The sequence below is a fragment of the Chlorocebus sabaeus genome, chromosome 10 (assembly GCF_047675955.1).
Source record: "Chlorocebus sabaeus isolate Y175 chromosome 10, mChlSab1.0.hap1, whole genome shotgun sequence".
NCBI classification, from domain to species: domain Eukaryota; kingdom Metazoa; phylum Chordata; class Mammalia; order Primates; family Cercopithecidae; genus Chlorocebus; species Chlorocebus sabaeus.
The window spans coordinates 93,026,399-93,051,246 of NC_132913.1; the positions used below are offsets into that span (position 1 = coordinate 93,026,399).

At 41.2% G+C, this 24,848-nt stretch overlaps 1 protein-coding gene across 5 annotated transcripts in view; it reads left to right on the plus strand.

Annotated features, from left to right (window-relative positions):
- Positions 1–24,848, plus strand: part of PARD3B (par-3 family cell polarity regulator beta) — a 1,089,129-nt gene that overhangs the window by 1,017,531 nt on the left and 46,750 nt on the right. For all 5 annotated transcript variants that reach the window (XM_073019963.1, XM_073019966.1, XM_073019964.1 and 2 more), the window contains one exon: positions 2,643–2,722. In XM_073019963.1, coding sequence (XP_072876064.1) covers positions 2,643–2,722 — 80 coding nt within the window. The remainder of the gene's footprint in view (positions 1–2,642; positions 2,723–24,848) is intronic.

Consider the following 24,848-nt stretch of genomic DNA (forward strand, 5'->3'; position numbering starts at 1 on the left):
TGAATTACATTGTCCTCTTTCATTCTTTGGTTATTTCATTTTGAATGCTGTTTTCCCAACAAGACGGAAAATTCTTTAAGAATAAGGATCACCTTACGTTTCTTACAATGTTATATGCTATTGGGTATATTTAATAGATGTGTGTATGTATACTATATATAAACATATATATGTATATACATGCAAATATACATATATATGCATATGTATTTATGTATATTTTATGTATATTTTAATATTTATATGTATATTTGTATGTATATATGTATATTTGTATGTATATATACATAATCATATATTATAAATACATATAATTATATGTGTGTGTATATATATATACACACACATAATCTGTTCCTTGAGGCACCAGAACAGTAACAGGCATGTGGTCTCCTCAAGGCAACAGAATACTGACTGCTATTATCATTATGCCAGGACAGTTCCGGATAACAGTGCTAAAACTATTAACTTGGAACTTTATAGCTACAAGAAAAAGCTCCGTCGGAATATCCAGAGCTATACTATAGATACTTAAGCATAGTGATTTTCCAACAACCACAATTAATAACCTCAGCAGAGTATTGATACTTGCAGGAATTCTCTTTCCATAAGAAACAGTTTAAAAACACAAGAAAGCAAACCTTAGGTAGGAATGGGTGAGGACAATGTTTGTCCTTCACTTCTTCCTTTTCTATTGTTTTTATCCCGTGTCTGTCATCATCCATGCCTCTGGTTTTGGTAGAAAGTTCAGAAATTTAAACCAAGGCTTTTATCCTAATGCAGAGAATTCTCCATCTCTCTGTCTGTGATTGCTTTAAAGATGTACAGTCTTCATCCCTACCTACGTAGTAGCTCACTGGACTCTTGCCCTCTCAGATAACCCCAGTGTCTCCTGTTCCACCTATTGATGAAATATAAAGAGGTTTTACAGGACACACTCTAAAGGGCCTCCCACAATAATTAAATGCCAAGAATAGTCTTTCTTAATCTAAGTGCACGTGTGTACTTGCTTTGCAACATCTCTCCCCATATCCCCAACCCCATATACACAGTCTGCACAAGCTGGGACAGAATGGTGGTTTTATGGAGAGCTGGCACTTTTGGTAAGAAGAAAATAACTTACAGGTGGTTGAGTACCAGCTAGAAAAATTTTCCCTACTCACCTTGACACTGTTAGTTACTTCCTGTGCTTACTGGCAAAATCTCTTCCTTCCCACCTGATAGTCCAAGTTTTCTATTTACTCCTTCCGTGCCCCTGTGTGAGGGATACCCAAGAACAAAAGCAAGCACATGAGTGGTCCATGTGATGCCGGGTGTTTTGAGGTGAACAGATGGGGAATCAATCAGTCAACAAGTACTTTTAAATGCCTGTTCCGTGTTCATCCTGATTTTAGTTGGTATGATAACTACAGAGGGATGAGATATAATATCTTTTCATTCAAGAAGCTAACACACAGTATTGAAAACCTACTGGGGCCAGTCACTGCCCTTTAGGATCTCAGAGGCTGATGGAAAAGACTCCAAGAAAGGTAAACACAGGAAGTACAAAGGAAGAGACAAAAACAATAAAGACCAACACTAGATAGAAAACAGTTCATCACTTATGTGTGGCTATTCGTAAGACAGAGGACTGAGGTTCAGGGTGGTCCGAGGGGGCATCATGGATGCTGTGGAGTAGACAGTTGATTGTCAGCAACCCCGGTTAGTAAAGAAGGGTTTTATGGAAAAGGTACTTTTATTTGTTTGTTTATTTATTTGAGACAAAGTCTCGTTATGTCACCCAGACTGAAGTGCAGTAGCACTATGTGGGCTCACTACAACCTCTGCCTTCCGGGTTCAAGCGATTCTCCTGCCTCAGCCTCCTGAGTAACTGAGACTACAGGTGTGCACCACCACACCCGGCTAATTTTTCTATTTTTAGCAGAGACGGGGTTTCACCATGTTGGCCAGTCTGGTCTCAAACTCCTGACCTCAGGTGATCCGCCCCCCTTGACCTCCCAACAAAGTGCTGGGATTGCAGGTATGAGCCACCGCACCCAGCCAGAAAAGGTGCTTTTAAAAATACGGTCTTTTCACAGCCAAGAGGAACTATAATGGCGTGAAAACTAAATGTAACATACTGGATGGGATCCAGGGACAGAAAAATAGCATTAGTTAAAAATCTAAATAAACTATAGACTTTAGTTAACAATATAGCAATATTGATTCATTAATTGTAAGAAATGTGCCAAAGTAATGTCAGCTAGCAGTAAGAGGGAAACTGGGTACAGGATGTATGGGAAGTCTCTATACTACCTGTTCAATGTTTCTGTAAACCTAAAACTATTTTAAAAACTAAATTCGGTTTAAAAAAATAAGAAGAAGAAAATGGTCTGGCAGCCTACAGAATATTCCTGGTGTGGGGACATGAGGGAGTCAGTTTGACAGTGACCTTTTTTGAAAGAAGTGACTTTGTTGTTAAATACCATGTTTGTGGCTTAATCATCAATTCCTATAGCAATGCAGAGTTCTTGCTTGCCTCTCCGTGGTTGATTTTTGGCAGGCGGCAACAGCATTTGTGCACTGATTATAATTTTGAGATGCATTGTCAGTAACCAGGGTGTATAATGGATCTTCATCTCTAATTACTTTTCTCTCCACAGGTGCCTGGAAAGGGTCCAGATGGGAATGCACACAACCTCCGCTTTGAAGGGATGGAGAGGCAGTACGCATCCTTACCCAGGTAGATCACGGAGGGGTCTCCCATCTCCAGCTCACCTACAAATGAAGTCTTTAGAGAAGTCTACATGAAATAGAAATCTGGCTTTGAAATAGGGAATATGTTATAATTTTGCCTGGCTGCTGTCTGCTGCAGTCCTAGTTCCATCTTCACAAATGTGCTAATAATTGAAATACTTGTGGGTTTTTTTTTAAGGAGAGAAAATAGTATATCATTGCAATTGAACATGTCAGCAAGAATACTGGATACTAAATGGAAATCCTAAGCCATTGCTATAAAAATGGTATCGAACATCCTGCACCAAGCTTAGAGACAATCAAATAGTAAATCCTCTGTCCTAAGAGTTACCCATGAGGAATGGCGGACCAGTCTTAACCTTGAAGTTTCATGTGGGTGTTAAGAAGCAGGAGAGAAATGTGAACTTGGGAAGGTGTTCTTTGCCTGGTTTAGAATCTGACCTTGTTCTCAAGGCAGTAAGCAAATATTGCTGAGAGGCACAGACCCAGTGGGGGAAAGAAACAACTGCATGGGGAAAGTTTGCTGGGCCACCCTGGCCTGACATGATCCACTCATACTGTAACTAGACACCCTTGAAAATGAGATACGGCTCTCGAAAGCTTGTGCTGTTATTGGTGAGATGGAGAGGAATTTTAGTTTGCTATCAGTAGCACATGACAAAGAAACAGCTTTTCCAAGAGTGCATGCAGTCCAGCTACAATGGGAGTTAGGTGAGGAGAGTGTGAGAATTAATGCATCCAAAAGAAAAACAAAGACAGGTTAATGCCAGGCTGAAAGTTGCAATGTTTTCAAATATTGCCTTTTAAAGGGGTGAGGGAAAGACTCCAAGTAGAGCTTCTTTTTCATCAAAGCTGAGCTATTAAAGTGCCAGCTCAGAGATGGAGTGACTGTTTGACATTGTATGTTGACTGTACCTCTGTGTGTGATCTTACAAAACGAACACCCTGAACATTACAATGAGCAAAGCCAAAGTGACCATCTGCTCTTATAAATAGTACGTTATTTTCAAAAGTCATGAAATCTCAAATCTAGAAGAGAAGCAATTTTGTCCTGATTAGGCAAGACACCCAAAATACAATATTTTTAAAGCTTTTATAAGGCTATATTTTATTTATCTTCCTGTTTTTTCTTTAAGAGATGTTGTCTAATAAGTTTTTCTCATTTGTAATTAGCTTCCTGTTTCTATTTTCCTTGGCTTAGTACAATTGGCCTTCCGTATCTATGGGTTTCACATCCATGGATTCAATCAACCTCAGATCGAAAATATCCAAGAAAAAAAGACAGTCACAACGGTACTGATCATGTACAAACTTTTTTCCCATGTCATTATTCCGTAAACCGTACAGTGTAACAACTATTTACATAGCCTTTACATTGTACTCAGTATTATAAGTAATCTAGGGATGATATAACGTGTATGGAAAGATGTGCACAGGTTATATAGTAATATGATTCCATTTTATATCAAGGACTTGAGCATCTGTGGATTCTGGTATCTGAGGTCGGGGGCTGGGGTGGGGGAAGTGCAGTCCTAGAACCGTTTCCCCAAGGAATGGGGAATCATCCCCGAGGGACGGTTACATTTTCTTTCATTTTAAAAATGGAAGCGGTTTCCAAAAATTTGTTTTACATATAAGATTTCCGGCTTTCACTGTTGAAGTATATGGAAATTGTGGTTAAGGCAGATGGAAAATAGAATGTTCTTATGAGAGAGAATAAAAAAAGGAAAACTGGAAACAGTTTAAAATCTTCCTGACCAATCTGCACTCAGAGTGCAGAAATGGAGTTTTGGGTACAATTCAAAGGCACAGAAATAGCATTTAAAATTCTATAAATGTCACTCATTCATTCATTCACCATGTATCTGGTGATCACCTAGTATGTGCCAGGCCCTGAGAATATGGAAACTGGAGGCACAGTCCCAGTCCATCCTCAGGACTCTACTGTTAGAGTAAAGGAGTCAAGCAAATCAGCCTTTTACGGTAGTGCAACCAATGCTTCTGTGTGTAATTGTTAATGTAAAGTCTTCTGAATTTCCAAGTCTTGTTTATTTTCACTAATCCCTGAAATGCTCACTCATGACTGACTCTAAACAAGTATATTTTAGGATTAAACACTGTGGTGGGGGTTTTCTGAGAAAGGTAATACATTTATGCTGTTTATGACTCTTTATGAATGTATGAATTGACAAAATCCTGCCAGCCCCAGAATAAAACTGTAGCTGAAAGGGAAGCATCTCAAACTGGAAATAATTTTGGCAAAAAGTTCACTCACCCACATACACAATGGTGAGAACAATTAATTGCACGTGCAAAAAACCTTTGCAGCTACCTGGCAACCAGAGGCAGCCATGGTGGAGAATAAATAAGGCTCAGCTAACTGCGAGGGGGACCCCTAGCAGTGGCTTTTAAATGGGGACGCTGCAACACAACATCTAAAGAGGAGATGTGAAGCTCCCTCCCAGGCACTGCGCCCTGGTCCATGGGTGGGGGCTCCAAATTCAACTAATGAGATGCAGAAAGCAGAGGCCAGAGACGCACTGCTGACTTCTGAAAAGGTATGCAGATGCTGCTCTGAGTGCCAGTGACATTTACCCTGGGTTTCTTGTCTTTCCCCCTGGAGATTTTACTGTCCACTTAATTGAATCACACCAGCTCCACTGCTGTCTCCTTCTGCCAGGAGAGTGAGGCGAGCACATCTCAGTAGGCACCGGATCCCTCTTCATCACAGAGGCAGGGAGCTTTGAAATATTTATGGAGTTAAATTTTTAATTAAAAATAGGAATAAATCCATCTATAGGAAGTCGGTGGCCAACCTTATAGGGAACTTAATATGCTACTGACTGATTGGGTTCCTATGTTGTTTGTGCAATGCTTCACAGTAGTTTTTAGAAACAATTCAATAACATTGATTTCTATGCCAAATTTGGAGTCATCGACACAGAGAGAAAATGCCCCACAGCGCGTGGAGTAGGTGAGCAGCTCTGGTCAGGGGGCAACCTCAAGTGCTTTCATGGAACTCTTGTCATCTTTAAAGCGGGACCATGCAGCCCGCTGCCAGGCTAAATGACATTTCACAAAATAAAGCCAGAACGCTGGCCAGCACAGGAAAAAGACAATTCCCAGCACTTGGTAGTTATGAGGTTGCCTAAGGCTAAGGGCTAAGCGATGTTAAGTGTTATTGTTAAGCAATGTTAAATCTTCTGCCTCCTAAGAAAAATGACTTCACTTCTTTTCTCCTGAGGGTGCTGTTTTGGAAAGCAGAGTGGTTGTAATACAACCTCGTTCGTAAACACCAGACCTGTACAGGGGCCAATGTTTTACCAGCCTGAACAGCCCCCAGTTTTCTTGATAGTAAACAGAATGAAATCAGCATTCCTTTATTCTTGCCTGACACAAATTATTACTCACCCTAGGTGAGCAGGGAAATGGCTGTTTCCTAGGCTGCTATGATGTGCGAACATCGAAGTGTGTGTTTTTGCAAATGGCTCCTTTTTCACTCCAGCCTGCCAGCCGCTCACAATTCTCCCAGGTCCCATTCTGATTTCACAGGCCTCCTTGCAGTCAGTCCCTTCAGCAGTGAACTCTCCACCCTTCCCATCTCAAGCCTCCATCATTCCCACCTGGCCCATCCCTGGCCCCGTGGGATCCCATTATCCCCCTCTCTGCAGATGGCTCCGTGCATCAGCACATGATGTTGCTCTTCCGGACTTAGAATCAAGTGTGGAGTCCTAGGGAGTGAGCAAAAGGCACTGCAGCTCTTCTGTGGTCCTATGTGCGTGGGCGGCGAAAGGTTGCTGGAGAGACTTGTAAAAGTGCATTCATAGGTTCCACTACAAAATTCACATTATGCAGCGCAGCTGGGTCCCTGCTGGCGTCCAGCATTTTTTGTAGTCATGTTGTCAACTCCCCTGACTCTCCCACAGTGGCCATTCCAACCCTTTCTACAACCCGTTAAGTTCTACAAAGATGACTAAACTCCCCAAGCCCAGTCTCTGGAGGTGACCTCACTTCCTTTCCTTTACGACCTTGAGGCATTCAACATTAGCCCCTCAACTTCTGCTCCCGCAGCTCAGACTCCTGCTTCTTCACTCACACACACTTCCCAAGGGGACGCACTGAGGGCCTGAGCTCAGAGTCAAGCCATGGATATAGCCCCACCTTCATCACTTAACACCTGTGTGGACTTGGGCAGTGATGGAATTGCTCCAGACTCTGTTTTCTAATCTGCAAATTGGGGATGATAATAGAGCCTTCGTATAGTGCTGGTATGAGTATTAAATATAATAATACAAGCAAAACCCTCAGCAAAAAGCCTGTGTAGTGCATTGAAGGATTTTTTATTGTTAGCTCTTTTTTATTTCTGGGGACAAAGTGTGCCTTCCTGTAATGAGGCACACCCACACACCAGAGCTCATTCTCCCTGGCTGCTTGAGGACCTTGAGCCACCAACTACCCTCTCTCGGTAGCATCTTTAATCCTCTTGGCAGTTGCTTTCCTTCCCCTGCCTACATTGTAGATGCACAACCTCAGCAGCACAGTTTGCCAGGAGTCCCTACTGTGTGGAGAAGAGGAAGGAGCACCTGCATAGGGATATGCCGGGGGAACTCACTGAAGCTGAAGGATTCGCCGACTCAGGAAAGACCAGTGGTCTGGATGGTCAAGCGCAAGAGAACATAGCAATCTACTGTGATCTGAGCGATAAGCTGAGCTAATGGGCATGATAGTAGACAGCAGTGCTATGGAGAAGGGGATTATAACAGATACAGGATGCTGACTCGGCTCTAGGCAAGAGGCCAGGGCTCCTGTCCAGCAAGACTTGGGTGCAGGAGTAGGCATTGCTCCAGTAGTGGAGGCCATACCCAGGGCGAGTTAACTAGGAAGGTGGAGCGTGATGCTCTGGCTCCCAGGGCAGACATGGCATGACAGCAGCACCCTATTCGCTGGTGGGAGAGATCCAGAGATACTACTAAGATAATCCTATTATCTCAGGTCTGGGCAGTGCTGAACATGCAACTACCAGGACTTATACCTCAGCAGGACTCAGGTGGCAGGACTACCCCAATAAATTGACTCTTGTATGTCAGAGAAAAACAAAGACCCTTGGTCAACCTTCCTTTTCCCACATTTCCTAAGAAAAAGTGGCCTATACCTGTTGGTTCTATTTCCACTCAACCCACTCACACTATAGCCTCTTGCCCCAGGCTTCTGACCACACCACTGATACTTCCACCAGATTCTGCTTCCCGCCTTTTGCTCCATGTGGATTCTCTCTGTGCCATCTCCTCCATTCCTGCCAATTCGAGGCCCATCTCTATGATGATGATTCCAAAAGTGCCTGACATTCATATCCCACTGTTGTGACTCCAGTTACAGCCACCTGTTTGATATACCCCTCCTTCTGCCTCTAAGACGCCTCCGAGTCGCCCTGCCAAAACCCATGCCATCTTCCTTGGCTCTTCTTCCTTTAAACTTCCATAACATTTGGTTAGCACCTTCCCAGTGCCCTAAAAACACCCTGAATTAGGTTATTATTCTCCACTGCCCCTTTCCACCCCATTGAACTATAAATTCCTTGAAATAAGAGACTTTGTTTTATACCCATCACTTGTTACACCCAGAACCTAACATAAAGCCATGTATACAGTGGAGTCTTAATACATTGCTATGCAGATGAGAATAGTTTTTTTGGTTTTTGTTTTGTTTCCTCTACCCAGGTGGAGGCCTAAGTATGGGCCCCACCACTGGAGCAATACCTACTCCTATACCCAAGTCTTACTGGATGGTCTGATCTCATCTGTTGCCCATGCTGGAGTACAGTGGTACAATCTCGGCTCACTGCAACATCTGCCTCCCAGGCTCAAGCATTTTCCAACCTCAGCCTCCAGAGTAGCTGGGACTACAGGCACATACCACCACACCCAGCTAAATTTTGCATTTTTTTGTAAAGGCAAGGTTTTGCCAAGTTGCCCAGGCTGGTCTCGAACTCCTGAGCTTAAACAATCAGCTTGCCTCAGCCTCCCAAAGTGCTGGGATTATAGGCGTGAACCACTACACCTAGCCAAGAATAGATTTTCTTTATATACAAGGAAGTTATGAGAAAGAAATTCGCCAAAGCTTTTTTGACAGTTTGTTTTAGAGTGCTGTTTCCCAATATAAGTAATGATGTTTCATGAGAATGTATCTTTTCTCTGAAATCAATAGAAGTCCAGACTTCTTTGTTTTTGAGATGGAGTCTCACTGTGTCGCCCAGGCTGGAGTGCAGTGGTGCGATCTCGGCTCACTGCAACCTCCACCTCCTGGGTTCAAGCGATTCTTGTGCCTCAGACTCCCAAGTAGCTAGGATTACGGCGTGCACCACCACGCCCGGCTAATTTTTGTATTTTTAGTAGAGACGGGGTTTCTCCATGTTGGTCAGGCTGGTCTTGAACTTCTGACCTCAAGTGATCCACCTGCCTTGGCCTCCCAAAGTGCTGGGCTTACAGGAGGGAGCCACCACACCCAGCCCAGACTTCTAAATAGTTCATCCCTAGTGAGCACTTACTATGTACAAGGCACAGTTCTAAACGCTTTGCATCTTCTGACTGACAATGCTCACAGCAACCCTGTGACTCAGCAGCAACCTGATAATTATCCCCATTTCATAGGGAAGGTCACAGGCAGAGAGAGGTTAAATAAACTTGCCCAAGTTCAACAGCTAAAATGTGGCAGAGTTGGGATTTGAACCCAAACAGTCTGGCTGTGAGTGTATTCATTTTAAGCATTTTGGCTAAGGTTATGAAGTTCAGAGTTTAATCCGTACTCTGCACCTATCATATTCCCTTATGTTATTTGCTCACCTGTTTGTATTTCTTACTAAAATGTAAGTGCCTTTGAGGACAGGGACTGTGACTTCTTCATCTTTGTATATGACACAGAACATTCCTAATATACAGGTTAAGTAATGCCTTTCAACCGTCTCTGTAATGCTGTCATAAAAATCAATTCTTTTTTCAGTTCCCTTGGGTCCTTTGTTTGAAATATGAACAGTTTAATGTGTAATTGCTAGATGAACATCAAGCAATATACTTTGCCTACCAAAAAGAGAATCCTGTTTTGTTAGAACACTCCTGAGAGATGAAAAAACAGTGTCTGCAAATTGGTACTTTAGTTCTTTAAGATTAGAAATATCTCCCCAGAAGAAAAAAGATGACAATAAATTTCCTAGTGAGTGCTGCATGAGCAGTCCTGTGGAGAGAAAGACTCCCTTTCCTGAGGCTGATGAGGGACAAAGGCCTGCTCGAGCCACGTTCGCCTCCAGTCCTTGATATTTCTATAACTCGTATTATATAAGTTACTTGGGAGAAACAAAGGTCTCTCTGAACATCTCAAGCAGCTTTCAACTTGGCTGTGCAATGGGAAGCAATATACTAGAGCAGAGTTTGAAGAGAAAGAGCAACTTTAGAAGGAGCAAGCAGCTAATGCTTGCTTCCTAGGAACCCATAATGAATTTGCTTTCTAAGTACCTTCCCGGTGTTTTCGCATTGGGTACAATTGTATTCATTTCAGAAGAAATACGCCATAAGAGCATGCTTCCACTTTAATGTTTCAGTTGGTTCATTTTATTGGTCTCAGTCTTCTTGTCTACTTATGCCCATCAGGAAGACTCCAATCACAAGCGCACAGGTAACTTTGAAACTTGCAACAAGCATGCTGTCTACTATCTTTGGTTATCCCAAAAGCATTTTGTCTGGGTGTCCTCAACATCCTTTTCTGTCATTTACCTCACTCCTTAAAGATGGTTTCCCTCTCAGATTTCTCTTGTTCTCTTCTCCAGTGAACTTCTGCTTCACTCACTGTTACTGAATCTTCCTTTGCCAGCATTGCACTATTTTATCGAGCTTGCTAAATCACTGGCGGAGACATTCAAGTTCTGCAGATTTCCAGCAATGCCACAGTACTGGGCTTTGGCTGAAGCTAATCTAGATAGTACTCCAGAGAGTTCAATGAAAAGTTGAGCAATCAGAACATTAGGTCAATAGGTGTGTAAGTGCTTGTCTGGGTGTGGGTAGAGGTTTGACTGTCTGGGTGTGTGAAAGTTGACAAAGTCTCTATGCTGCCCAACTTCTCTGTATGACAAGTACGTCTCCGTGCGACAAGGCCAGCTTGTCAAATCAGATGCTTCATGAGCATATATGTACTGCTCCCTGCAGTCATGCCAGTGATTGGAATGTTCTACCAGAGTTTGAGGCTATCACACTTCATTTATTAATAGACACTGTGAATCATGGCCAGTGATTTTGACACTTTCCTGGTGGTGCAACCCTACCTGAAGAGCCTTCCTCACTGTGAAAAGCTACCTTGCAGTGTTTGTCCCTAAGATTGCTGCTCTGACTTTGCAGGAATACTAAGATGAGCTGAAGAACTTATCTAGATCATATCTTCCACATCTGCATGTGACGGGGTTTACTGCCTTTTGAAAATCAGTGAAGCTCTTTTACGCCACCAAATTAAGCTTTTTCATCCTTTCTCTTAAGATTCCCTATGCTGAAAATCTAGTCTCTACTTCCCCTTCCCAGTAGAATCAGCTGCCTGTTTGAATGGCCCCGTGATACCACCTCAGTCTTAATGCCGAGGACAAAATGATGAATTAGCAGCGATTTAATTCTTTGTGAGATTAAGATGTCTCCATTGTCAACTCAAACTTCCTGAAAATGCAGAAAGCCCCAGCATGTAATATCACTTTAAGATGCCAAACAGCTGAGATCAGGGGGTTAATGCTACTGCCACCTCGTTTTTATGTCACTTAGTTCCTCAGATAAAAGTCCATTTTAATCAAACTTTTCATCATTTCCTTGTAGCCAATATATCCTTGATGCCAGTTAGAATATTTGATATTAATTATTCAGTCGAAGGCCTCCATTATGAGTTTAACTGAATATTAGTGATTTAAAACATGTTAAGACCCATTACAGTAGTGATGTCCCCAAAGTAGTTTTAACTGAATCTTGAACCACATACATTAAATTATATAGATTTTTACTTTTTCTCTCATTTTCCATAGAAAATTCCAAACTGCTACACATTTGTTAACTAAGTACTCTTTCGAGAGGAAGAGTATATGCCTGCTCTTTCAAGAGTGCCAAATCTGACATTACCTTGGACATGAAATCTATTAAGCTTGGTAAGCTGACTTGCATGTTTTCCCTCCTGCACATATGAAAGGGAGTTTTAGCATTTATTTCCTACTTCTCCAGCCAAAAGAAAAGAAGGTTGTTTTGTGCCTAGGCATCTGCTTAGAGTATTGCTCTATATCTCATTTCTCATAATCCTTGGTAGTTCTTGATGTTTTCCTATCTTATTGCCATTCCGCCATCTGCCTCCAAATGCTCATTGCCCTGGAATTATGGTGGTGATTTTCTTGACAGTGCTGTACCGTTTTGCACGATGCACACTGTCATTCTGCACCTACCTCCTCCTGTCTTCTCTGACTCCAGCCATTTGCACTGTCCCTTGATTCAAGTTCCTGGGTTTGCTGTATATAGGTGTCCTAGTATCAACCTACTATAGACAGAGACACTATGAATAAATGAAGTATATTAATTTATTACAACATCTGATTTGTATGTGTGTGAGGCCTGTGCTTTATGATTATTTAAAATGACATTATATCACTGAAATACATAAGCATCTTGGATAAAATGTTAGTGCCTCACCAAATGCATGAATACATGATATTATTCAACAGGAATAATTAACAATAAAATCACTAGGTTTATTTTCCATTTTTATATACCAAGATCTGCATGCAAATTGTTTCAAAGGTGTCATGTTTATTCCTAAACTAGTTGATTGTATTTAAAAAGAAAATAAAACTAAGAATAATCAAGGCAAGGCAGAGGTTGTAAAACATATTGCATGCCTGCTATGTCTGTGCATTTTACATGCCTTGTCTCATTTCATCCTTACTGTCCAGCTGGGCAGGGGTCATACGATGCTTCTTTAATAAAAGAAAAAAATGTATCCTTAAAGTCACAGAATCAGAATCAGAATTCAAACCCAGGACTGTGGTTTCCAAGGCCTTTTTAATTTCACTTGACCCCACATGACTAACGTTGGCAATTTAAGGAGAGGTTGGAATGCTTACATCATCTGTTTTCATAAGTCATGTCAGTTCATGAGATGGGAGATATCTTAGACCATATGAAGAATAGCCCGTGTTCATTGTAAACATCTTTTTTTAAAAATTATTATTATACTTTAAGTTCTAGGATACATGTGCACAACGTGCAGGTTTGTTACATATGTATACATGTACCATGTTGGTGTGCTGCACCCATTAACTCATCATTTTCATTAGGTATATCTCCTAATGCCATCCCTCCCCCCAACCCCCCACCCCACAACAGGCCCTAGTGTGTGATGTTCACCTTGCTGTGTCCAAGTGTTCTCATTGTTCAATTCCCACCTATAAGTGAGAACATAAACCATCATTCTCAGAAAACTATTGCAAGGACAAAAAACCATTGTGAACATCTTCTAAGGTTCCAGAGAAAATGGAAAATATCAAAACCTACAGGTTATTAAAAAAAAAAAAAAGGTAATAAAAGACAAGAAAATAGTAGGGAATTTATGGAAAATAGAGAAAAAAACCACTTTTGAATCACACAGTTTTTATTTTTGTATCATTATGCTAAGTTTTCCCAAAGTAGAAACAAGATAGCTGCCTCTTCCTTACAATTATTCTATCCCTGTTGGGAACATAAATAGAGATGTGAGTGGCCCCCCACAGAGCTGCACAGACCATGTGCATGGACCAGGTCCCCAGCCCTTAGATTGCACTCTGCACTGCTCCTCCACAGAACACTCAGAACAGGGCAAGGGGAAGGAGTTAACATTTGTTGAACCCATATTATGCTCCAAGAACTCTGGCAAGTACTTTAAATATGTCACCTCATTTATTTCCTGTAACAATCCTGATATAAATATTGTCATCCCGATTTTATGGATGAAGAAACCAAGGCTGGGAGATGCAAAGAGGTGTGGCTAAGATTGCACACAGAACTAGTGACAGGTTTTGGAGTCAGTTCAGTACCTTCTACCTCTGAAATCTCTGGGCTTTCTGCTGCATCAAGGTGTCTGGTACTAGGCTGGTTGTAAACAGGTAGGAGAGACACATTACATGACCATCCTTTCCTGAGGCAGCCCTCACTGCTCTGATCCCACCCTAAATCACTGCAGTGTATATTACAATGAGCATTTCAATGAATAAACCCCTAATAGGCATTCAGAATGACTAAGAACAGCAACCACTGAATCACAGAACTCTCCGTAGCAAATTCAAACACCCACTTCCTTCTAGCCGAAATCTTTTAAATGGTGCTTTTTTGCTTAAAGACTGCCTCTGTGTTATGCTAGTGAGTTAAATATATATACATATAAACCAGTTGGTTCCACTTCAGCAGTTTTTGCAGCCAGGAAACTATTGTTGGTTCTTTCACAGTGTAGTTCTGGCACATCCTTAAGGGACATGGCTGAGACGCAAATGCCAGACAACTGCGGAAGCATGGCTTCTACTGACTCTGCTGCCTCAAGTCCAGAGAAGAGAGCTTTGGCAGTCAATTACCACGGTGGTGCCACCCGAGCCCATCTGTGCCCTGGATCTCATGTGACACAGGTCCCACGACCTCAGTCATTCTGCCAGGAAACATCTTGGTCCAGCTCCATTATTTCCAGCAAAGGCAAACATTTGTGATACAAATGTGAGAGGGGTTGGTACAAAAACAGCAGCCTCCAGAACGTGTTCCTGCTTCTATTCCAAGTCTCTAATTAGGCCTAGACAGAAGTAGCCAGGGCTTGTCTCAACAGAGAGTTGCCCCACTCTGCAATCAGAACTGACCCTTATGGCCGAACATGGAATGACATGTTAACTAGGTAGGAACCTGGCAATTCTCACTGGCCATTCTCCACCAACAGTACACTCTGGGGCATCATTAGTACCCTTTCAACTTGGTCATTGCTTGAAAGTGAAGACAGGGTGGTGACTGCTCAGATAAGACTTCTGCCCACTAACTGCTTACATGTGGCTGAGGCAAACACAGACCCTTTTCCAGAAATGATAGTGTCTGACAGCCTGGGTTTTACAAGGCACTGGAAAGAGCTATAATTGTTACAGCAGAGGTTTAAGATGGAAAATAAGCATGTTGAGCTATTTTGAGAAGGAATTTGCCACAGTGAAGTTTTTTTCCTGGAAACAGTCATACAAAATCAGGATGGAGTTAGTATCAGGCTTCTTGGTCACTTTCCATTGATATGTTGGTGCCTTGACAATTTATGTTAAATGTGCAACAAACACCCTTTTACAGCTTTGTCCAACATCAAAATCAGGTTTATATATAAGACAGAATTTCTAGCCAGTGTTTTATAGGAGTGATTTCCGGATGTGGTATCTGTAATGTGGCCAAGATAATATGATGGCTCTGCCTTCTGTGGGTCGGTTATAGACAAGTCACTTATGTTACCATCTTGTCAACAACTTGAATTCCTCAGTTAGTCCTTTTTCTGGTTACTTCTTATCCAATTAAAAAAAGTGAAACAGTTCAGTCAGAGCAATGTGCACAACTTATTAGCCCAAACAGATGGGCTAGGAAAGTCATCTACTCTCCCTATTCCTGCATTTAACAGCTATTTATTCATGACCTACTAAGTTCAATACACTCTGTAGGCCCTGAGGATACCATGGTAAGCCCCACAGACACAGTTTCTGTCCTGTGAAGTTCATACTCTAGTGGAGAAGATAGTAATTCAGCAGTCACAAACAAAACATAAAATTGTAACTCTGCCCATTACAAAAAAAAAAAGAGAGATATGTGATTCCAGAAAATAGAATGTGAAATTGCACCAAATCAAGAAGGGAGGGAGACATCAGTTATGATCTGATGGAGATTTGAGACAATAAATAAGAAATATTCCAGAAAGAGAACAGCATGTGCAGAGGCCTTGTGTAGGAGAACACGTAATGAACAGACTGATAGAAAGCTGTGTGACTGGAACGAAGACTGTGGGAGTTGAGCAGGAAAGGGAGATAGCAGTCAGACCATAAGTGGTCAAGTGAAGGACATGTGAACTTATTCAAAGACTAGAAACCTTTGTGGGGTTTTAAGCAGAAAGATGATATGGTCGGATTTGTGATCCAGAATGTTTGTCTAGCTGCAAGGTAGAGAATCATTTGGAGAGATGCTAGAGTGAAGCAGACCAGCCAGAGGATTTTGCTGTCGTTCCAGGGACAGATGTTGATAGTGTGTACAAGGGTGATGGTGATGAAAGGAGAATTGGAGAAAAGTGGGAGGAGCTGATGAACCTCGATGATGGATTGCATGTGGGGGTTTGAAGGGTAAGTGAAGCCAGGTGTTAAAAATGGATCCACACACAGCAGCATGGGTGCTGGTCCCACTTCCCAGGAGACAAGGCAAAGAGAGGACTAGGTTTGGCGGGGAGAGATCATGATTAAGCTTTGGGACATGTTAGATTTGAGGTACCTTTCAGACTTCCTGGAGACCACTGAAATGTGTAGAGATGTCTCAACATGGATGGGAATTGCAGTGGCTGATCCAGGATATTAGACAAATGTGTATTCATGAAAACTGAGCGAAAGGCCCCAGGGCATATCGGGGTGATGGTGTCATAAGCCACAGAGTCTCATACTCAGAAAGTACAAATAAAGGCAGGTCGACAGTGCAGACTGCAAAAACCTGGACATCCTTCTGTGGCTGTGACATGTCTTCACTGCTTCTATTGACAGTAAAGGCTTATCTATCACTGTCTTTGTAATTTCATTCTGGAAATGATATTTTTCTCAAGTAGGAAGAATTGGTGACTTAATGTCATCTGGCACTGTGTGACTAAGCATAGCTCTGACTCCATGAAGCATAAGGATGAGGGTAAGAAGAAACAGTGGAAACCGTTTTGATATCTGTACTGAGCTTATAAAACAGAATATCTTTGTTCAGAAATATGCACTAAAATATTAAAGGGTAAAGAGGAACAAGTATCCAATTTACTCTCAAATGGCTCAGGAAGCATCAGTATGTATATTTAATAATGTGTGTGTGTGTGTGTGTATATATATATATATATATATTTTGAGATGGAGTCTCTCTCTGTTGCACAGGCTGGAGTAAGGTGGTGGAATCTCAGCTCACTGCAAGCTCCGCCTTCCAGGTTCACGCCATTCTCCTGCCTCAGCCTCCCAAGTAGCTGGGATGACAGGTGCCCGCCAGCACACCTGGCTAATTTTTTTTTTTTTTTTTTTTTTTTTTTTTTTTTGTATTTTTAGTAGAGACAGGGTTTCACCATGTTAGCCAGGATGGTCTCAATCTCCTGACCTCATGATCCACTGGCCTCAACCTCCCAAAGTGCTGGGATTACAGGCGTGAGCCACCGCACCCAGCCTATACTACTGTTGTACTAGCAATAACAGTAACAAAGAGTAGTGGACATTTTCATAATTTTCTAGTATCAATTCAAAAGTTACAAAGTCCTAATTTTGGTGTCCTAGGCAGGTCTTCTCCCCACCCCTGAGTAGCAGACTCTGAGATAGGGATTTGAGTGCAAGTGATTTTATTTGGGAAGTGATCCCAGGAAGCATTGGAAGCAGAGTGAGGAAGGGAAGGGAAGAAGGCCAGTACAGAGGACATTAACGAGCAGATTACCTCTGCAGGCAAGAGGGAAGGAGGGCTGTCAATTCCGCTGGGTTCTTCTGCAGATGGTAGGGAAGACACTCACACCTTGCCCCACCTGGGGGCAAGAATGTTGAGGTACTTAACTTTTGGTCCCATTTGTCATTGGTTAAGGGTTGCTCCTAAGACATCAACTCCCCAGCACTTCTTCCTATTCAGTGTACTGGTAACAGAAGCCTCAAGCCAGGAAGCACAGATACTTGGATAAGGACCATAGTGGACAGAAGTGCTGCAGTGATGGGGGTGTGGGGACAGTCTGCTGCCACAACTGAGGAAGTGTGAAGGCCCAGGGTCAAAGCAGATCAGTCTTGGTTGCCTCTTATGAGAGAAAATATGTGAGATTAGTAAGCTGCTCCAGACAATCCTGATGCCTTCACTTTATTATTGGAGTAGGTGCTCTGTGAATTGGTCCTGTCTTGTATGGAACAACACAATGAATACCAATAGCACCAACAGAGTAACCCAAGAGAATAACTCTAGAAGAATGTATTTCTGGTTTCTCTTTGTTTCAGTCAAATATGCAATGTATCAAAATGATGTAACGTCTTTGACAAGTTCATTTTCTGTCAAGCCCATGCTCAGAACATCACTGAAATACAGCAGCACCTCTGGGACACTCCTGGGATTAGGAAAGTCTCTGGAAAATTAAACTTGGTACTGAGGTGCCTGACTCAAAAATGCCCATTAATGAACAATGATGGTTTGAGTGTGTGCTGTGACTTTACGTAGGATCGTGGCTATAGACACAGGCAAGGTAAAGTTCTACATGGATTTCAACATGCCATCTTTGCTTCAATTATGAACAGTAAAAATTTGGCCAGACTCGGGGATTTGTCTGATGGCCCTGGTCATGTGTCTTCACAGTCTCACCTTAGCATCAGGTCTTTATGCTAAGACACTAGCCTTGTATCTATGAAGCCTGTAAAACTGGATCAATCACATCCAGTTCAATTTAGATGCTTAGGCTCATCTTCTTAGAACAAAAAGTATGTGTCATAAGTCAAACAAGCTACAGGCTAAATTCCTAGCATGTAATTACCAGGTCAAAGAATGTGAATATTTTTAAAGTTTCTGATGTATATTGCCAGATTGACCTCCAAAAAGGTTGTACTAATTTACACCCCTACCAGCACTGACTATAAATCATTTTTTAAAACCTATGTCAATTTAATAGGTTAAAAAGTAACAATTATGATCACAAACTATTTTAATTTGTAATTCTTTTACTCTTAGCAAGGTTTAATTTTTCTCATATGTTTATTAGAATCCTTTTTTTTTAGTTTGTTGTAGCCTATCTGTTTGCATGTCATTTCTATATAGGTGTTTATCTTTGTTTTCTTGATTTCCTGGAGCCTTTCATACATTAAGGGCATTAACGCTTTGACATATTTAAAATTATTCAAGTTTAACTTAAGCTATATTTATGGTAATATAAATTTGTAATTTTTATATGTTAAATCTTTCATTTTTGCCTTATAATGTTTTGCTTTTTATATACAAAACATTATCTCTCATTATGAAATATCCATACTTTCTTCTAATCATGTTATTATTTCATTTATTTTGGCACTTATACAGCAGGAATGCTTTGAACATACATATCATTTTAAGTAGTAATATGATTTTGTAATATAGTTTTAAGCAATATCAACTCACTGTGATATTGTTATAACTAAAGAATACATGGTGGTCTAGACACCCATGCTGAATGGCTTCAGACAAATATTGTGGAAGATGTCTGTGTAGTTCATTGGCACACGTCAACCAGAATCAATCTGCATCTTGCTCTCACTGATATTATGCCCTATGTCAGGATACTAAGTGTCCTGAAGCTTTCTGACCTGGGTTCTTGGAATGTGATACCGCACCAGGTGTTCAGTGTCCTGGGAATAGTCAAGATCATCCAAATGGACTTTTTTCTCAAAATGGTACTTCCTCTTGCAAAATATATGCTCTTCTCCTTGATGCTCTGCCAGCTGCTGGAAGCCTCTGCCATGTGAGCAAGGCATGCCTGTTGAACTGACACACACACACCCTCCATCTCCTGGAGCATGCCTTCCTGTGTTCCTCAGATCTAGGTGATCAGAACTCTAAGTGTGCTCCTCAGAAACACCATTTATAACACTGGGAGTTGCCTTTTAATTTCTGTGATCAAGAGATTCAGTTTTGCTGGAAGGAGACTTGTCTTGAGATTGTGTGTCAATTTAGCTAAGCCGAAAGGAACTATGAGAGGAGTGGTTCTTAATCTGGGGTCTGTGCATATCTAAATTGAAAGTGATTAGTTTCAAGGGATCCTCAAATTATCTGAAATTACATGCCAAATGTTTATGAATAATATTTTGTACTTATTCCTGGGGAAAAGGGTGAGTGAAAATTTTATAACCCAATAAAATGAAAACTGACTGAATTAAGGGATTTACTGTAAAGCCATCTTAAAGGGGTCATTTTTTTAAATCCTCATATTATAGTTCCTATGTGACTGGTATTTTCTTCACAGAATAGCAATGCCTTCACAGAGATTATTTCATTTGTAAAAATTTATGAGAAGAAAATACCTATACAGTAGTTTATTGTGTGAAGGGTGTCCTCAATATCAGAGTGAATTTAATAGTTTTAGCAAGAAACCTTATTACGGTCTAACTTTCAGCTCCCCACAACATAGTGTGTATATATATTTCCATTCTGGATGCTGCCTTTTGGTCTGCTTTTAAAGAGAACAAAACCTTCCCAGCATAGAAATCCCAGAAAGCAGGTTGAATGGCATCAAACTCATCCTCCTTGCCCCCACCCATTGCACCAGCAGTGTGAAATACAGAACCTGCTTAAGTTTTAGAGACCAGACGTGTGTGTTCACCAGTGGTACCTAAAGAAGGATTTCCACATTCTGCTATCTTCCCAGCTTTGGAAAAATAACATCCTGTTCTCGTCCGCAGAAAGTAGAGAGGGAGAGGAGGCACTCGTGAGAATAAACAGAAAACAACCTTCATCACAGCCAAAAGTACTGTGCTGATCCCACCATAAATTATAACAGCATAAAACCACAGGAAATCCGAAGAAAGTAAAATATTAATATTAAACCATAGCCACTCCACCATATATAATTTAGATAAATAATCCATTTGCTGTATGTAGGATATTGGAATATAGCTGTTTGTATGCCACTGGCAACAGTTTATATTTGAAAAGCATAGAGACATTAGCTGCTGGTGGAGGGCAAATGTGTTTTATTCATTCTTATTCTTAACAGCCAAATGTCCGCAAATAAAATACTGATCAATGGCTAAAAATTTAAGGGCTGCTATATCTTTGTCTCATAATATGGATTTGTGGCCTAATCTAGCCCTTTCTTGACCTTTTTGCCTAATGGTGAGATATTAATAAATGAAAGATGGTTACATAAAACATCCTCTGAATGTGAAATTTTTTTTCCATATGAGTCATTTCAGGTGGCTGAAGATGGAATGAGCTAACCTGAAAGTAACAAGCTGCTCACTGTCTTGGCCAAATCAGGCTTAATGCTGAAAGGCATTCTTACTTAAGAAGTCGAGCGGGCCGGGGGTCAAGCCATCAGGCCATGGAGTGCAGCTGTTGGACCACCTTTTGCAGTCTCCAAGGGAACAAGCAAAGAAAATCCAGCAAAGAAAATATCTCAAAGAATCAACAGGGAGAGTAAAACAAAAATAACCAGATGTCCCAGAAGACTCTGTTGGTATTATGAAGAAGGCTAGAGCAGGACTAACAGGGTTTGGCTTTTATCAACCTTACTAATAAAAGTCACTTGGCTCTCCATCGAGAAGAGCAGTTGGTACAATATGGAAAGGTTTTAAAGACCATTAATTTCTTGAAATGAAACAGCTGGCCTTATTGGCTATTAAATAATGAGCCAGATTCTCCCCAGTGCCTAAGTCACTCTCTGGTAGTAAATTAGGCATTTAGGGAGGCACATTAACTCTTTAAGAAGATTAGAGTTCGATTTAGTGCACTTTATGCATAGGAAGAAAGTTACAGGGAATCTGGCTGAAGCTGAGCAGAGAAAGGATGGAGACAAGGTAGACTCAGATGAAAGAAACTAAACACATGATTTGTGTTAACTGGGCAGCTCAGGTGAGCATGGGAAATTGGAGAAGTTGAGCTGTTTAGTTATGTTGTTTATTGTTCTGAATTTCTATGAGCATGAAGGTAGAGTTGAGTCATCATTTATTGATTCATTCATTCAGAAAACTTTTACAAAAATAACACTATATAGCTGGCACTGAGGAAGTATTCTTCCATGAAACACAGTCCTTGTCTCTAGGGATTTTCAGTCTCTGGTACCTTGGGTAGGGAGTAGAAGAATGACAAATTATAGATTATTGCAATCAAGTAGAATAAGTGCTAAAATTTTATATGCATGAATGGAATTTGAAGTGAAGAAGTGGCAAGATGTGTAGCACTTTGTACAACATGCGAGGGTGTTTGACTCTACCCAGAAGGCCTCAGGCCATTGAAGGTATTTAAAGAAAGAAGTGGTTTAATCAGATTTGCATTGTAGAGAAAACCCCTTGATAATTTCATGGAGAATAAATTGGAGAGATAGGCCGGGTGCGGTGGCGCACGCCTGTAATCCCAGCACTTTGGGGGGCTGAGGTGGGTGGATTACCTGAGCTTAGGAGTTTGAGACCACCCCGGGCAATATGGCGAAACTGAATCTCTACTAAAATACAAAAAATTAGCTGGGCGTAGTGGTGGGCACCTGTAGTCCCAGCTACTTGGGAGGCTGAGGCAGGAGAATTGCTTGAGCCCAGAAGGCGGAGGTTGCAGTGAGCTGGGATCATGCCATTGCACTCCAGCTTGGACAACAGAAGGAGACCCCATCTCCTAAATAAATAAATTGGAGAGACAAGACTAGAATCAGGAAGGGCATTGTGAAACTATTAATGTGGTCCCTAGAAAAGATGCTGAAAGCCTGAAATGACATGAGTGGGTGTATTACTTCATTTTCATGCTGCTAATAAAGTCATACACCCAAGACTGGATAATTTAGAAAGGAAAGATGTTTAATTGACTCACAGTTCCGCATGGCTGCGGAGGCCTCAGGGAACTTACAGTCATGGTGGAAGGGGAAGCAAACAGATCCTTCTTCACATGGCAGCAGCAAGAAGTGAAGAGAGAAGCAGGGGAAAAGCCCCTTATAAAACCATCAGATCTCATGAGAACTCACTATCTATCACAAGAACAGCATGGAGTTAACTGCCCCCATGATTCGACTGCCTCCCACCAGTTCCCTCCCACGACATGGGGATTATGGAAACTATGGTTCAAGATGATATTTGGTTGGGGGCATACAACCAAGTCATATCAGTGGGGAAGGGGAGGAAGGGAAGAGAGCCCTGTGAAGGAGGTGAGCTGACCTATTTGATGGCTGATTAGATGTGGGCATCAAGGGAAAGACTGGTGCCAGAGATAACTCTGGAGCCAGGCTGGAACAACTGGGTGGCTGGAGGTGCCATTCTCCTCATAGATGAGGAAGGATGGGTGTAAGTCTGGATGGAAAGGCAGTGGTAACAATTCTGGGCTCTAGAGCATGGTTCCAATGGATGGCCTATAGAGAACTCGAAGTCATCCATGGCAACCACCTCATGAGATTTGAAATATATATGAAAAGGAAACTGAGATTTAAAAGACTACATAATTCCTAGAATTTAAACTGAATCCCTGGAATTATTTTGCTTTGTTTGGTTTTTGTGCCAATGGAAAGGATTTCAAAGATGCAGATGTCTCCAAACTGAGGTTCTATCATTGATCACCATTAGGAGTTTTAAATTGATGGGAAACAAACTGGAAATAGTCATCTCTTAAAAAGCCAACTTTTTTTTACAAGGAATATCTATAGTTAATAAAACATCGATCATTGATATGAATATCAGGAAATTTATACTCTATGTGAGAAGTAGAAAACTGCACAGGTTGCAGACTAGACAAGTTAACAGTTCTTTCTCTGTCAGCACTTAAAATCCATACCGTGACTTCTCTCTATGGTATGGGGTGAAACGTGCCAACAAATTGACTTAGATGATGTCAGTATCTGAAAATATGGAAGAAATTATATATTGGAGAAAAAGAAGAAATTCTTATATATTAAAAGGTGTTGACAGCTTCACCACAGAATAGCAAAAATGTCCTTAAAGATAAAACACTTATTTCAAAATTTTAGAAACCACAATTACAATTTTATATACTATGTGCAGCAAAAGTCATTTTTAGAAAGAACATTGAAATCAAAGTTTACAAAACCAGTAACCTTGTGGCAACTTCCTGGTGAGAACCTCATTCTTCAGGAATGTGAAAAGCATCAAATTAAAAGGGTGGAAAGTTTGTAGATTGCCTAAACATAATTTACCACAGGCGGACAACGAACAAGACAAAACATGTCACTTAATATGATTTGCAAGTCAAGATGTCATCCTGGTGCCAGTTGCATCATGGTTTCAGGAAGAGATTTCCAGGTAGATGGCCATGAACTATGCCATCTATGCCACGCCATCTATGCAGCTATGCCCATGTAAGCATTGTTATCCACAGGCTGTAGCTGGACATGTTTGTTAACAGGTTTCCACCATACACCATAGTGACAATGGCTCCTCTAGAATAATTCCAGAAAGATCTATGCCAACAGTGCTTGTTTGTGTCATTTCTAGCAGTAAAACCCCCATTTTCTACCATTTACAGGAATCAATAAAGACTCACTGACTTAGCACTCCAACGGGGGGCAACTTCACATCATTTTAACGTGCTGCCTGAACATTTTGCAGGAGACGAAGCCCTTCCCTTCACAGTTAAAGAGTTTAAAAATGAGAATTCCTGGGCTAAGATGCATGTGAGAATATCTTATTCTTTTCTGTGTTGATAAGGAGATGGGGCAAGAAGGTAAGGAGACATGGGAACTTACAGAAGCTGCAATGGGGAAGTCACTGAGGAGTAAAAAAAAAAAAAAAAAAAAGAAGTCACACCAAAGACAGAATTTACAGACTAGAAGCCTACAAGCTGTGGCTTCATCTGTCCTCCACAGAAAGGTTCATCGTGTCATTTATCAAGGACCCATCTCATAAGCTCCCTTACTGGATGAAGAGAGAAAGCCATTGCTCTAGCAGAGCAAGGCATGATCCACATCAAAATACATTATATACACATGTAAATATATATATATACACACACACACACACGAACACTATATATATAAAAGATATGTTTAAGATATATGTATTATACACACACATATATATCGTATAGAAACAATATACATAGATACACATATATACACACTGTTTTTAGAGCAGTTTCAGGTTCACACCAAATTTTAGAGGAAGGTGCAGAGATGTCTCATAAACCTCCCACAACACATGCATCACTTCCTTC